Here is a 14,851-nt window from a genome sequence, read left to right on the forward strand (position 1 = left end):
CTGAGTCGCCCCCAGGTTGTCATTAAATCAGTTATGAAGTAGGCACTTGTAAAAAAATAAAAATAAAAAAAAATAAAAAATAAAAAAAATTAATAAAAAAAAATTGGTCCGGTCATAGGTCACTGTTCATGTTGGGACCCAAAGGAGAGAGCAAAAATCTATATATTCATTAATATGTTATAATTAATAATAAATAATATATAAATAATATATATTGCATATTTTTGCTATATAATTGAATAATGCTCTAATTGCTACGTACTGCTTGGGCTCGCCTGAACTACTGTAAATAGCATTATACGAGTGTGTGTAGCCTGTGTGTAACTCAGTGGACAAACAGCACATCTGTTACAAAGTCAGCACAGCTGTTTGCCACTTCTTTAAAAAAAAAAAAAAAAATTTAACATTTTTTAAAGGTCTGTGTTGAAAATGTTAGACCTCTTCGTTCCTGTGGAGAGAGGAGAGATTTGTCCTTTTCCGTCTCCTGAAGAACGGCGCTTTGAAACGAGGGATAATGAGGGGAAATGAGAATGGACCAATCAGTTTCCCCGGACAAGCCTCTCCATGGCAACGAGCCAGAGCTCCTGCTTCAGAAGAGCAGTGTGTGTGTGAGATTGTGTGTGTCTGTAGGGTGAGTGTGTGTGTGTGTAGGGTGTGTGTGTGTGTGAGTGTGTGTAGGGTGTGTGAGAGTGTGTGCGTACATCTGCGTGTGTGATGTGTGTGTTTGTGTGTGTGTGTGTGCATGTAGGGTGTGTGTGAGAGAGTGTGTGAGTCCCCTTACAGGGATGAAAACTGTGGTTCTGTGCACACCTGAACCTGGAGCAAATAATGTTAAGTAATAATGTGAAATACTTCACCCCTTCTGACAATGATGACGTCCACATGAAATGAGCATCACAAAAAGAGTCAAGTGGAACACATTGCAGACCCGACCACTAAGGAGCAAGAGATAACTGTATACCACATATTCTATAAACTAACCACATGTTCCTTAAGTTCCACCTTTTTTTCAGTTTGTTTTTTTAACACCAGAGGGTTTCAGTCCGAAGGAGTTCCGGTTGCTGTATCGCAGTGCGAAACGCAGTTGCTCACGAAAATGTTAATGTATATAATGGGCCTGTGTGCGTTCTGCACGTGATAATTCTTCCGCGTTCAGTTGTTGTCAAGTTAATTCCCTGCTCGCGTGGTCTATTTAAAAGTCCGATCTTTTTCTGAAAGCTCTGTATCGAAAGAGAGGCGGGAGCGCGCTCAGCCCACGCGGACCTCCGGCTGCCGGGGGGTTTAAGAGCTTTGTGGGAACTGCGAGACATTAAAGCTGCGTACTGAACTAAGCTGGGACGCTGTCTCCTAACAACGCGCTTACAAGTGTGAGTGAGCGTGTTCTCACAAGTGCGTGTGGGCATCGCGTCACGACCGCGGTCAAATGCAAACGAGCGCGTGACACGAGGCGATGTCTTCTCCACATTTTTAAGAGTGTTAGGGCAATAGAAAGTGTGTGGCTCGTGAGCAGCGCTGAACCCGGAAAGGTTGTAATTATCTCTGAAACATTGCGTAGGGCGAGGGGATAATAGGACGAGTCGAGTCGCTGCAGAGGAGGATTCTGCCACGATTCCGCAACAGAGTTCAAACGCGGTTTAATGATGGATAAAATCAAGCGGGGGTTTAAACGGTCAGATTAAATTAAACAAATGAGTTAAAATTGTGTTTATGTGTGTCATATGCGTGTCGGAGAAGCCACCGTCGAGGAAGGGGACAGCAAATTAACTCGAGGTCGTATTCATCAAATTAGATGGGAGGGTTCAACAGGCACTTCACTCTGTCAGGGGAGGACTGCGAAGTGAAATACCTCAGATAAGTTTTCAAAGATTAGCATCGTCAGTCTTCCGAAATCTTTCCGAAGTTTTTATACAAAGCAGTTCATACGATGCAAACAAGTCAGCCTTTGAAGAAAATTCAAATGGCTTCTACGCGTGAAGGAAATATTTGATTTGTGCTCGTCTCCGTATCTCATATCAGATCTCGCCGCAGAAGTCATTTGAAATTTCATTTTCAGTCCTCATTCAACCGTTGGAAGTAATTCACTGTTAGTGTTGTTATGCAGCGTTCGATAATCGAAGCGCTGATTTATAATCCTCTTTTGTCCTGTGTTTATTTCATTTGAATGTGGCTGTTCAAAAAAGAAAACACCTTCAACACGTCGATCCAAAGCTTATTGAATATACTTATTAAATGCAATAGAGCTGCACTTTTATGATCTTCCGTTGTGCATGTTGGGCCTGTAACTCCTCATTGGCAGATGTTCATATATATACAAATGGAGGTTTGGCCGTTTGAAACATTTAATTCAATTTGTGGAAAAGATATCGGGCATCATTTTAAATGACCTTGACAGATTGTTTTTCATGACCAATAAATCACAGTCTGGCAGCCAGGCCACTACAGGGAAACCTGGATTCATCAGAGCTGGGTTGAAGGTCAAAGGTCCAAGGTCAAATATTTATTTCACCCCTTTTGGCTGTGTACCACTTTCAACTGTCAGCCTCTGATGAATTTGGGGTTGGGGGTGGGGTGGGGGGGGGGTGGGTTATTATATTTTTTGTTTTTTAAACTGCTTAATTTAAATTTAAATCACAAGACGCCGTGTACTTGCACAACCCTGGGGTGGATGTTTTTCAATTCAGATTAATTATGTTTGCGTCACACAGTCACCTTATACTGACAGAAATTAAATAGGTTATGCACAAATGCACTACCTGCTGGGAGGGAGAAGGACAGGGGTGGGGGTGTTATGGGGAGGGCTGCGGTGATGGAGGGGACTGGGGGGGGGGGGGTGTGGGGAAGATGGATGGAGAATGGTTTGGGTTTAATTAGTGTCATGTCAGCGAAGTGATAATGGGCTTGGCCTGTGCCAGCACACAGCCTCCATAACACGCTGCACAACCTTCTACCCCCAACAAACAGAACTTTCCAGAAAAACAAGGAATCTGTTTATCCCCCTCCCCCATTTACTAATGCAACATTACTGTTAACTCACATGGGGCTTTGAAACCCATTTCTTTAGCCCTTGGGCTATGAAACAGTAAAAACAAAAAAAAGGATGGTTCTGGCGAGATGCTGATGAGAAGCACTTGTTGCGATCGTTCGTCCGTACATCTGTTTGTTAGTCTGTCTGTACATCTGTTTGTTAGTCTGTGTGTCAGTTATTAAAACCACAGGGAATTTTTGTCACTGACAGCAGAGTGTATTACGTGTATTAAGGTGCGGTGCTCATTACAGTGTTTTTGCATTGAGTGAGCAGCTGAGCACAGCGCTGGTATGGGCTTTGTGTTACTCCAACGTACTCTGTGCTCTCTGCGCTGGTGCTGCCTCCTGCTGGTGGGAGGGGGACATGCACATGCATACCTGATCTATACCTGATCTGACTATTGCATTTGCTGGGTTGCTTGGTCTGTGATCAGTTACTGAAATACTGTATGTGTGTGTTTGTATGTGCGTGTGTGCGTGCATTTGTGTGTGTGCGTGTGTACGTACGTGTGTGTGTCCTTTCAGCTGGCAGGAACACCACCAATGAGGAGTTGGAGAGCATGCTGGAAAGTGACAACCCTGCTATCTTTACCTCTGGGGTGAGTTTCTCTCTCGCCCTCTCTGTCTGTCTCTCTCTCTCTCTCTCTCTCTCTCTCCCTGTCTCTCTCTCCATCTCTCTCTCTCTCATTGTATCCTATGTAAAGGACATGGGGGTCCTGATATTTGTTGTCTAAAGTTGGTAGATAGGGCCAGTTGATGTAAACTTGTTCTAGCTTTTATTTCTGATAATGTCATTAGCAATACTGTAGCTGGTGTTTAGCCTTGTAGTCTAACTAGACTAGTTGCATACAGTGCTGTCGTTGTGCCAGAATGGGAATGAATGTGACAGGGGAACATGGGGACCAGTTCAGTTTTTTCTTTAAACTAAAAAAAAAAAAATACATACAGTGCTGCAACACATTTTTAAGTCACAACCGATGGGCATAAGCATAAACTGCTGTGGTCTTGAATGCACATCAGCCCACTCGGCCAATGAAATTACAGCTGACAAGCCCCCCCCCCTTCCTTTTGTCACTCTGCACAGATCATCATGGACTCCAACATCAGTGAGCAGGCCATGAACGAGATCGAGACGCGGCACACCGAGATCATCAAGCTGGAGAACAGCATCCGCGAGCTGCACGACATGTTCATGGACATGGCCATGCTGGTGGAGAGCCAGGTGAGCCCCGCCCCCCGACCCGACCCGAGAGAGAGCCCCGCCCCCCCCCGACCCAACCCGAGAGAGAGTCAGAGACAGATAGAGTCAGAGACAGATAGAATCAGAGACAGAGATTCAGAGACAGATAGAATCAGAGACAGAGAGTCAGAGACAGATAGAATCAGAGACAGAGAGTCAGAGACAGATAGAGTCAGAGACAGAGAGTCAGAGACAGATAGAATCAGAGACAGAGTCAGAGACAGAGAGTCAGAGACAGATAGAATCAGAGACAGAGAGTCAGAGACAGAGAGTCAGAGACAGAGAGTCAGAGACAGAGAGTCAGAGACATATAGAGACAGAGAGTCAGAGACAGATAGAATCAGAGGCAGAGAGTCAGAGACAGAGAGTCAGAGACAGAGAGTCAGAGACATATAGAGACAGAGAGTCAGAGACAGATAGAATCAGAGGCAGAGAGTCAGAGGCAGATAGAGTCAGAGGCAGATAGAGTCAGAGAGTCAGATAGAATCAGAGACAGAGTCAGAGACAGAGATTCAGAGACAGATAGAGTCAGAGACAGATAGAATCAGAGGCAAAGAGCCAGAGACCGAATTAGTCTGTTTGTGCTGGAGACCAGGGGTCTAGGGATGTTTGTTGTATTAATTTACTCTGTGGGCTGTGTTTGGATCGATGCTCTTCTTGCCATGAATATTGCATGTAAATTGCTCAAATGCCTTCATTTGGAAAACTGCTTTCAATGTAAAAGTCAATGAACATGCATGTGCTTGATTCAGCGATCGATGGACTAACATACTTTTATTGAGTTTGTTTGCACTGTACTTGCGCTGTGCTTGTTTGCTCTTTCTTTCTGTCTTGCTCTTTCCCTTCTCTCTCTCCTCTCTTCCTTTTCCCTCGTTCCTCTTCTCCTTCGCCTGTTTTTGCCCTCACTCTAACAGGCTCTTAGCACAGCACAGTGCAGCCAGTCTAGGACCCACACTAACAGCCCAAGGTAATTCACTCACATTTCCCCATGTGTGCACGCCTCTTGTACGTCTGGGTATATTTACACAAATATAATTCCTAGAGAAATACTTATCTGACCACAACGTGACCACAGATTACAAATACTGTACTTATTAAACCTTGAACACTATCCTGACCTCTTTGTATAATCTTTCTATTAACGTTGTACATGACTTTCAACAGTGATAACAAATGCACACATATGTGATTAGTAATGTCTGAAAGAACTCCGCCCAGAAGGGAGTCTGAGTGAGTAGCGCCCCCTATCTGTGAGGATGACCATCAGCATAGTGGGAGGATGAGAGCATCCTAACGGACTGTTGTGGTTCAGGCCTGGGGTGTGTCTGTATTTAAAATGCTTTTGGTGCCAGAACGTGTCAGTGGTCTGCGTGTGATTGGCAGGATGTCTAAAGAGTTATTAAAGTGTTTGGCCCAGGTGTGTGTGGATTCCCATAGCAACACTAGCTGCTATATGAGGGGTCAGATAAGTGGGTCTGTGGTTGAATTCTCTGTTTCATGTGGCTCGATACCTTAGTTCTGGGGCTTGTAGTTCTGAGTCTGTATCAAATCTGTAGATTTTTGCCAGAACTACAGATTTATTCTGACCATTTTACTAGTGGCTGCACTGCCAGAGCGTCCTCCAGGTGAGCCCACCTGTCCAACCTGCCCCTTCGTTTCCCCTCCGCACCTGCAGGGGGACCTGGTGAACAACATCGAGAAGAATGTGCGCAGCGCTGAGGAGTATGTGGAGAAGGCCAAAGAGGAGACTAAGGCTGCCATTAGCGTACGGAGGGTTAGCCGCCGGGTAAGTCACCGAGCAGACAGTCTGTGAGCACACTCAAATGTCCCCTGTCTCTCCCTCTCTCCCTCCCTCCCTCCCTCCCTCTCTCCCACTCTCCCTCCCTCTCTCTCTCCCTCTCTCTCTCCCTCTCTCTCTCCCTCCTTCCCTCCCTCCCTCTCTCCCTCTCTCCCTCCCTCCCTCCTTCCCTCCCTCTCTCTCTGTGGATGGGTGGCAGGGGGAGATGATCGATCGTATTGAGTACAATGTGGAGCACTCGGTGGATTACGTGGAGCGGGCGGTGTCCGACACTAAGAAGGCGGTAAAGTACCAGAGCAAAGCGCGGAGGGTGAGTGGGGTCAGGTGGGCGTGGCCGTTCTGCATGGTCCGTGTGCCTCTGCGTGTCCCTGTGCTCGTGGCCTGATGCGGAATGGCATGCTCTTTCCTGCTTTACCCGTCAAACCCCCCCTCCCCTTCCTCCAAGACGGTCTGAGGACGCTGAGTTTCTCTCAGGCCAGAGCACAAGTTTAGCTGTCCCTCCTTAGTGACCTCTGGCACCGTTACAGAACATCGGGAAAATGCCACAGTTCTGCCTCGCTGCCAGGATTCTGGAACGTCAGGCGCTGCTAGAATTCCGGAATGTCGGGCGCTGTCAGGATTCTGGAACGTCGGGCGCTGCTAGAATTCCGGAACATCGGGCGCTGCCAGGATTCTGGAACGTCGGGCGCTGCCAGGATTCTGGAACGTCGGGCGCTGCCAGGATTCTGGAATGTCGGGCGCTGCCAGGATTCCGGAACATCAGCCACTGTCCGGATTCTGGAGCATTGGGCAGCAGATGTGATTCTGGACGTCAGATGAAGAGAGGATTCTGCTGCAACCGGAAGTCAACTGGCCACTTTCTTATGCCGCTTTATTAAATAACTTTTAACCTTTAAAAATTATTTTTATTTTTATTTTTTAAAAGCTATCTTGCATTACAGGATTATTTTTACCCCCTCAGACTTGTGTGTGGCCTCCGGGTCGCATTGGCTGCCCGTCCATCTGTAACCACATCTGTAATGTAACCGGAAGGTTCCATTACCCATCTCCCTCATGCTGGAAAAGGCACAAGATTCGCAGATGACCTCATCTGTCTTCTGGGCCACATGAATTATTGAAGAGAGCAACCCCCATGCCATGCCCCCACCCCCTCACTCACCCTCTCACCCACCATCACCCAGACATCACCCAGCCAGCGTAGACTAGGCAATGCTGCCACCTTCTGGTTGGCATATGAATTACTGCGCAGAACAATGAGCTCAGGCAATGACGGGTTTTACCCACCTACAGCAATTAATGAGAAATCGCTGATTGTCAAAAATAGAATGTTAATATACAGGAACAGTTCTTGCCAGGAATGACACGTTCTTCAGATAATGGAATAGTTTCCAGATTGACAGCATCTTTTCAGCAGTGCATCGTTTTCTAGACAGAATTACATAATACAACTGAAGATAGATTAAGGATGGATCTGTGAAAAGGTGATCAAAATTATTTCCACCACCTGAAAAGCACAATGGCTTCTCCTAAATGCACTGTGTTGAGTCGTCTGTCTGGGTAAGATTTCTCTGAGCCAAATGGAGCACTCTAACAGGCCAAAGCCCAGTACCTGCTCCAGACGTACCTGACCCCTTAGAGTTTTAGGGTGAGTTCGGTTTAATTTGGTCATCTTGGGAAATTAATTTCAATTCTAGTTTTAACTAACGTTAGATAGAATAGATAGAACTGTGTGGCCATGTCTCAGCGGCAGTGCTTTCTCAGATTCAGCTCTGCAGTGGGGCTGCCGGTCACTGTCTCTGTCTGCTGGATTTCCACCCCGCAGAAGATGATCTGCGTTGGGATCTGCCTGGCTGTGGCGTTAGCCATTCTCATCATTGCCCTCGCTGCCGGACTCAGCTAGCCGGCCACGGGCCAGCCTGCAAGACCACAGAAATGTGGAAAAGGCAAATCGATCCGACGGGTGGATCCTGCCTGGGTCCCTTTGCCCCTCCCCCCTACCCTTGATTGGTCTTCGGAGGTGATGACGTCATGACACGTGTCCGCCCATCCTGCTCTCGCCCAGTCAACGCAAGCATTCAGCTGCAATTAACGCTGCTGCTAAAGAGGTTTAACCAAAAACCCCACGGAATGTGGGAGGAGCTTTGGAACTGGACGGAATGTGGGAGGAGCTTTGGTGATGAGGTCACCACACAGAAGGGCTGAAGAGACTCTCTCAGTCTCAATGTACTGCACGTGTGTCTTTGGGAAGAGACTTGAGATGTCTGTACCATGCTTATAGACATGGCTGCTGTTCTCAAGGCCTCCAGATGGTGATTGCACATTGAAATGCCGCATGTTGAGATATCTATCCCACATTGTAATCTGTGGTCTACAGTGATTATGGATATAGGAGGTCAGTGTTAATGGCATGCAGAAGAAATCCTTACCCAGTGTGCACTACTGCAGGAAGATGTCCTGACTAAGTGCAAAGGATTGCAGGAGGAATTCTGCCCAAGTGTACATTTTTGCAGGAGGAATTCTGTGAGGATTTTGGAAGAATCGTGCTCGTTTCCAGTCCGCGTTTGTGCAGAGAAGCACGTGATTTTCCTCTGCGTGTGTGTGTGTGTGTGTGTGTGTGTGTGTGTGCATGCTTTCGTGTCCTCTACTGTGGAGCAGTTGTTGGCCTTGCTGCTGTTTGCTGAGATTGCAAGTTAACAAATTGCACATGACTGTCCCATTGTGCATGCTTAAGTACACACACCAACAACCAAAATGTGTAAAGAACCACACCTAATACACATTCGCATCCTTTCAAATAATCAGTCCATCAAATACCAGCTGATAAAACAATGGGTCTTAGGCTGGTTTTTTTTCTCACACTCAAAATATGAATTTCAGTATGAGTATAAAAGTCCATTAATATTTGTTAATAATGTGTTAAAATGTGCCTTTTCTCTCTGCTTCTCATGCTGCCTGGATATTTTTGTTAATTTTTATTTTTCTGTTTATTTAATTGGATCTTTTATATTTCTGTTATACAGAAGAAAATTATGATTATTCTATGCTGTGTGGTGTTGGGAATTGTTATTGCATCTAGTGTTGGTGGAACTTTTGCTTGAGCGCACACACAAACATACTGTACAAACATGTACACATGAACATACATGTACATTAACGCACACGTATGCACCCATGCATGCGCACACACTTTTTACACACACACACACACACACACACATACATACATGCAGATACACATACACACATACAGACTCTCACACAATCACATTCTCTCTCACGCACACACGCACACGCACACGCACACACACTCACACACACACACACTACTCACACACACACTCACACACACAATCACATACTCTCTCTCTCTCTCTCTCTCTCCCCCACACACACACACACACAATTGCGCATATGCAGCATAATGTACTTAAGCACAAAGTGTGTTACGCAGAATGAGGTCTGTTACAGAGAGGAAGTGAGGAGTCTGTGTTACGCATGAGATCCTGTTCTGTAAACGTGTGATTCCACAAGTGTGTTTGCCTGAGTGTTGAACGTTGTAATATGACAGCTTTGAAAATGTTTTCAAAGTTTTATTTTTATGGGGGTTGGGTGTTCTAAAAAAAATGTATGCTTTACAGTTGCATTTCAACTTAACTCTTGCAAAATAAATATTCTCTCTTTCAGACCTTTCAAAAGCAGGTTTTATCATTAATGTATGCTGCTACTCCTTAAATTATTTTAATCAGCAAAGATTCAGAAAGGATATGTGTTAAACTTTAAACTAACCACTCCCAAGTAAGAGTAAATTTGGCCTGGACTTTGAGAGCTCTTTGGAGGGATTTGTGCAGTAGATCATTTGGGGGGGTTGAAGGCAGCCCATGGATGGTGAAACATCTCCCCGTGCGGGGCTCGGGCACCCCGTCCTCCACACCCCGACACGCAGGGCACCCCCAAACTCTGTGGGACGGCACTGCAGGCCAACGCCTAGAGCAGAACAGAAAGCTCTGGTTGCGTGAGCTCTTGCTCGTGAGAGAGATTTAATCACTTCCTGTTGCCTGTAACACTGTGTGGGCAGGTCACAGTTTCCCAGCCAGTATTACTGCTTAAATCTCACACTCCCGCAGCTGGTCATGTGACCCAGTCAGGTGACTTGCCGTGCATTTCTCCCCGCCTCATTCATTCATGTGTACTTCTGCGTAGGGTACGGACCCTCATTCATTCATTCATGTGTACTTCTGCGTAGGGTACGGACCTTAAAATGCCTGCAAGACGCCCCTTGTGTCTCTGTGTCTGTGTGAACGGCCCCTGGTGTTCAGTACAGTTCATTAAGCTTGCCTCCCACTCTGCAAGAGGAACGTTATTAAAATATGCCATAATGATGGATCCTGTAAAGGTAGTGACACTTTTCTGCAGTGATGTGACACTTCTGTTCTGTTTGAGAAGCTGGGTGAGACAACACAAACGGGATAGTTTTATTCAGGTGTGTGTGTGTGTAGATGTTTGTGTGCGTGTGAGTGTGTGTGTGCATGTATGTATGTAGATGTGGATGTGTGTGTATGTTTGTGTGTGTGTGCGTGTGCGTGCTCAACAATTCCAGCCAATGATGTGTCTAAACGGTTGCTTATTTCAGCCATTGACTTTAATGCATCCCATAAGTTTATATAAAATAAATGCACACAACAGCCATGTCGCTACACATGAGGGGACCTGCTTCCTGTCGCTTATCTATAATTTAAAGGTCAAGGGTGCCTAAAAAACATACTAGAGAAGATTAAAGTAAACACATACCTGATATTCCATAGTCTGGGATATCTTATTACACGGGACCAACCATCTTTCTTTTATTCACGCAAAGTCCTCACAGAATAAATTTTAGATCCAGAGGATGGGAGCTTTATCCCCTCCCCTAAAAATGAGCTTCCCACACAAGTGAATAACTGTCCCATCGTGTCCCTGGGACCAGCATCTCTTCAGACCAATTCAACATAAAACATTTTAAACCAGAAATGCATGTCTATAGCCCCCTTTTCTTTAACTCCAGGCCTGAGGTCATCGTGTCCTGTCGCCGGTGCCACTGATTGGCCGGCCGTTTTTATCTGATGTGTCACACAAGCCAAAGCTGATTGGCTGATTTAAACCAGGGGTCTGGTGGGTATATTATTCAGAAGAGGTAAGTTGTCCATCACCAAGTTGTGAGCTCATATATAGTGTGTGTACTGTAGGCCAAAAGAAAACTCAAGACACTGTCTGAAATTAAACATGCATATGTTTTATGTATTTAATTTAAACATGATAAAGGAAGTGCCAGGCTGTTACATTCATCATTAAACATGCATTGACACACAGCAGTCTTGGACCTTTAAAGGAATTCCTTTGTCATTAAGACATTTCATTTTTTTAATATATTGAGTATTAACATTAACAAAAATACACTTGTGCAATTTTAAATGTAAAAAAGAATTTTAAATGTTTAAAAAATTGTATGATAATAATTTTTTAAAAGTTTAAAATTTTGAGAAAAAATGTTTTTTTTTTCATACCTGGACCTTTGTTCATTCTGAAGCTTGGGGAAATTACTGCCACTCAAACTTACATTTAAACTCTATGGCCAGATTGTCCAGGCATGGATTAAGTCTAGTCCCAGACAAGAAACAAAAATTCAATGAAGAGCTCCATTGGAAAAAAAGGTTTTAGTCTAGGAGTAGGCTTAATCCAGGTCCCTATATCATGTGCAAGTTATCTGCACAGATTCTAGTCTCACCAGATATTCAGCTCCATGCTCTTAATATTGAAAGTTTGGCCTCCCCAGCACTGAAGCTGAAGCATCTCAGTCTCACGCGTCTAAATGTTTCTGGAGGACCGGGTGGAGTGGTTTACAGAGGCACGGAGTGTTCTGTTCTGCAGTCAAACACAGGAATCTCCAGCAGGTAAGAAGAAGAGAACAGAAGGAATGCCGGAGCTGCATATCTGGTGAGTTTATAGACTCTGTGGTGTCTCCCTGTGGTCGCCAGGGTAACCCTTATTAGAGACAGTCATGTCGCTGAGGTTCCTGCAGGTATGTAATGCACTGTTTGTGAGGTCAGCTCCAGTATCGCACAATTACTACACAAACTCTTTAATGAACTGCTAACGTAACTGCCGGCAGTTCAATCGAGTGGACCGATGAGGAGCGATGGTTTACTGAGCCGAGTCCTGGCACACTGGCTGTTGCTTCTAACCGCAATCTATGCACTTGTCTTCTGTGGATAAAGGGTCTGCCAAATGCCAGTAGTGGAATGTGAAAGATAAGGAAGAAGTTGTTGCACAGCGTTCCTCTCTGTTTGGATAGTTACCCGGGGAAATCTTCAAATCGGTTCATAACCTATCGGAAAAACAAGCATGGGTGCCTCACATTAAGCCGCAAAAATGTGTACTCTGTTACCTTATTTCCTGTTTAGCAGATCTTTTCAATGCATGCCATTTTATAGTAATAATAATAATAATATAATAATAATAATAATAATAATAATAATAATAAATACCATTCAGATGTTCTTTAGGATTTGAAACATTACTGAAGGGCATCTTTAGATCTTTTGTTCAGTAATCTGAATTGTGTTCATAGTTATGTTGTCGATAATTATGAAGTGGGATGTGTTTCCTGAGCTACCAGACGCAACAGAGGGATCACCTGTTCCCCATACTCACCCGGCTGCTAGTCCAGGTTCAGGAGCTCGTACAGGTTGGGGTCTCGTTCCCGCAGCCGAGAAATTAGTTTCTCACTGGTCATTGGCCCTTTCTTTCGCACAGTATCAATGAGATGGCGCGCCATTTGCGCTCTGCTTCTGTTATCCTCGATCACGGCTTCCTTTTCTCCATCGTTTATAACCCTGTCCTCCAGAAGGTCATCCAGCAACTGCACGATGACATCCTTCGATACTCGATCCACAAACTCCCTCCTCGCATCGAACAGCTGTGTATCTGTTAAAGCGCAAATTATCCGACAAACGTGTTGCGTTTAATTTACTAAATAAACATTCGAAATGTTATTTTCAGTACGGGTTGTTCATCGTTCACAGGTTCGACAATAACATTAAGCGTATAGTATTTCTACGATTGGCATGACGGGGTTTCTTGGTTTTTATATTCATCCCTCTGGAAAATGTCCATTGTGAAGCCCTATGACATATTTATAATCTGACCTCATTATGTTATAATGCAAAGAAAGGCCCTGTTTTATAGGTTTTTTGGAACATGAACGTTTTAAATGAAGAAAACTAAACTAACCAAAACTGAAAGTAAAAGTGCTTACCAACGGTGAAAAACAATGCAAACTAACTCTAACTAAAACCCGGTATAAAAAACGAATAGGTAAGTCCCGAATCTTATTTCTAATCCGAAACGTAACAACAGCATAAGAAGCATATCGACCGACGTTTAAGGTATTCTTACCTGCCATTCCCTACAGTCGATAATTCAGAAGATGTGAACGGTCGATTTATTTTCCAAATTCGCAGCTCAAACAATAACCAGGAAGAGCGACCAGTTCACTCAACTTTTATTGCGGTGCTTCCCGCGCATTTAACATGATCGCTAGTACATTGAAGGAAGCTCACGTGTTCGAGCTGTGATTGGCTCTGACGTCCAGAGTCTGTGCTCGTTGCCTAAAATAGGAAACGTCTCGTAGATGGTTGAGATAGGAACCATGCTGAAAAGACCATGTCCAGCTAAGGGCTTATGAATCGCAAAACCAGCGGAATACTTTACGAATCGCATCGCAGTTGTGCCAAAACCACGCTGTCCAGCTTGTGGGTCTGCTTGGTACAGACAACAGACCATCACCAAATTCCAGATGGTACCCAGCTGGAGCAGACAGTGGTTCCAGCTAAATTTAATTAGGATGAAATATAAATCAGAGCATGTATACCTAGCATTTTAGAGCATATTTCTGTGTATAAACAGGCCACCGTGACGCGCGACAAGCCGAAAAAATAGAACAGAAGCGAAAAACTACGCTTCAGTTCGCTTGTGTCGCGCGAGCTTCGCAGCCGGTACGCGACGCGTTCGCATCTGGTGGAGACGACGTCGCCCGCTGCCGTTGTAATAACAGTACTTCAACTACGCTTCAGTTACGCGCGTAATACGCGCGTAGTGCGCTCGCGGTCGATACGCGTGCGGTGGGTGCCCGGCTACGCGACGCGTGCGGTGGGTGCCCGGCGTAAGGCTGGCCTTTTCGCTAACTCATGTCGTCAAGGGCAGGCTTTTAAAAGTTTTGACGCAGATTATTTATAATTTTCGAAAGATGTTCATCACAAGAAACTTTAAAAAAAGTTTTTCAGAGCACACTGGCCTCTTCCATTCAGAGCACCTGATACAAAATAAATATTTATAATCGGTTATAATATAATATGTGCGAAAATATCCATTATCTCCTTCCCAGTTGAGATAATGCCCGGTTTATCTTGCCAGGTACACGACCATGTCAGCATCTTCAACTCTCAGGTGCCCATGTGCCTACAATCAGTGGTGGACTCAGGCTGTTTGAAGGGCAGGGGCGATAAAATGTAAAGGGCACCTACTGCACGACATGGGGCCCCACCAGTGCGCAAAAAGCTATGATGCATCGTGGTTTCTCACTTGGAAGGGCATCTAAGCGGGCACTTCATGAGTTTTTTTCATCAGAAAGGCACCTGTAGGGAACCTCAAGTTTATCCCATTGTAAGGGCACCTATATGGCACCACATCACATTTTCTCCACTGGAGGGGCATCCATTAGGAAACTTCCCCACATTCTCACGCATGTAGGGACA

At 45.0% G+C, this 14,851-nt stretch overlaps 1 protein-coding gene across 10 annotated transcripts in view; it reads left to right on the forward strand.

The window, feature by feature from the left end:
• stx1a (syntaxin 1A (brain)) overlaps positions 1 to 9,745 on the forward strand; it is a 35,482-nt gene extending 25,737 nt beyond the window's left edge. For 3 of the 10 annotated variants that reach the window (XM_064303123.1, XM_064303126.1, XM_064303127.1), the window contains exons 7-10: positions 3,550 to 3,623; positions 4,109 to 4,246; positions 6,262 to 6,372; positions 6,590 to 9,745. In XM_064303123.1, coding sequence (XP_064159193.1) covers positions 3,550 to 3,623; positions 4,109 to 4,246; positions 6,262 to 6,372; positions 6,590 to 6,940 — 674 coding nt within the window. In that variant the 3' untranslated portion in view covers positions 6,941 to 9,745. Of the gene's footprint in view, positions 1 to 3,549; positions 3,624 to 4,108; positions 4,247 to 5,178; positions 5,232 to 5,939; positions 6,051 to 6,261; positions 6,373 to 6,507 lie in introns of all 10 variants that reach the window. The other 7 variants (XR_010324642.1, XM_064303132.1, XM_064303125.1 and 4 more) reach the window with 7 other exon arrangements.
• Positions 9,746 to 14,851: the final 5,106 nt, after the last annotated feature.

This window comes from Anguilla rostrata, chromosome 12 (genome assembly GCF_018555375.3).
Source record: "Anguilla rostrata isolate EN2019 chromosome 12, ASM1855537v3, whole genome shotgun sequence".
Taxonomy (NCBI): domain Eukaryota; kingdom Metazoa; phylum Chordata; class Actinopteri; order Anguilliformes; family Anguillidae; genus Anguilla; species Anguilla rostrata.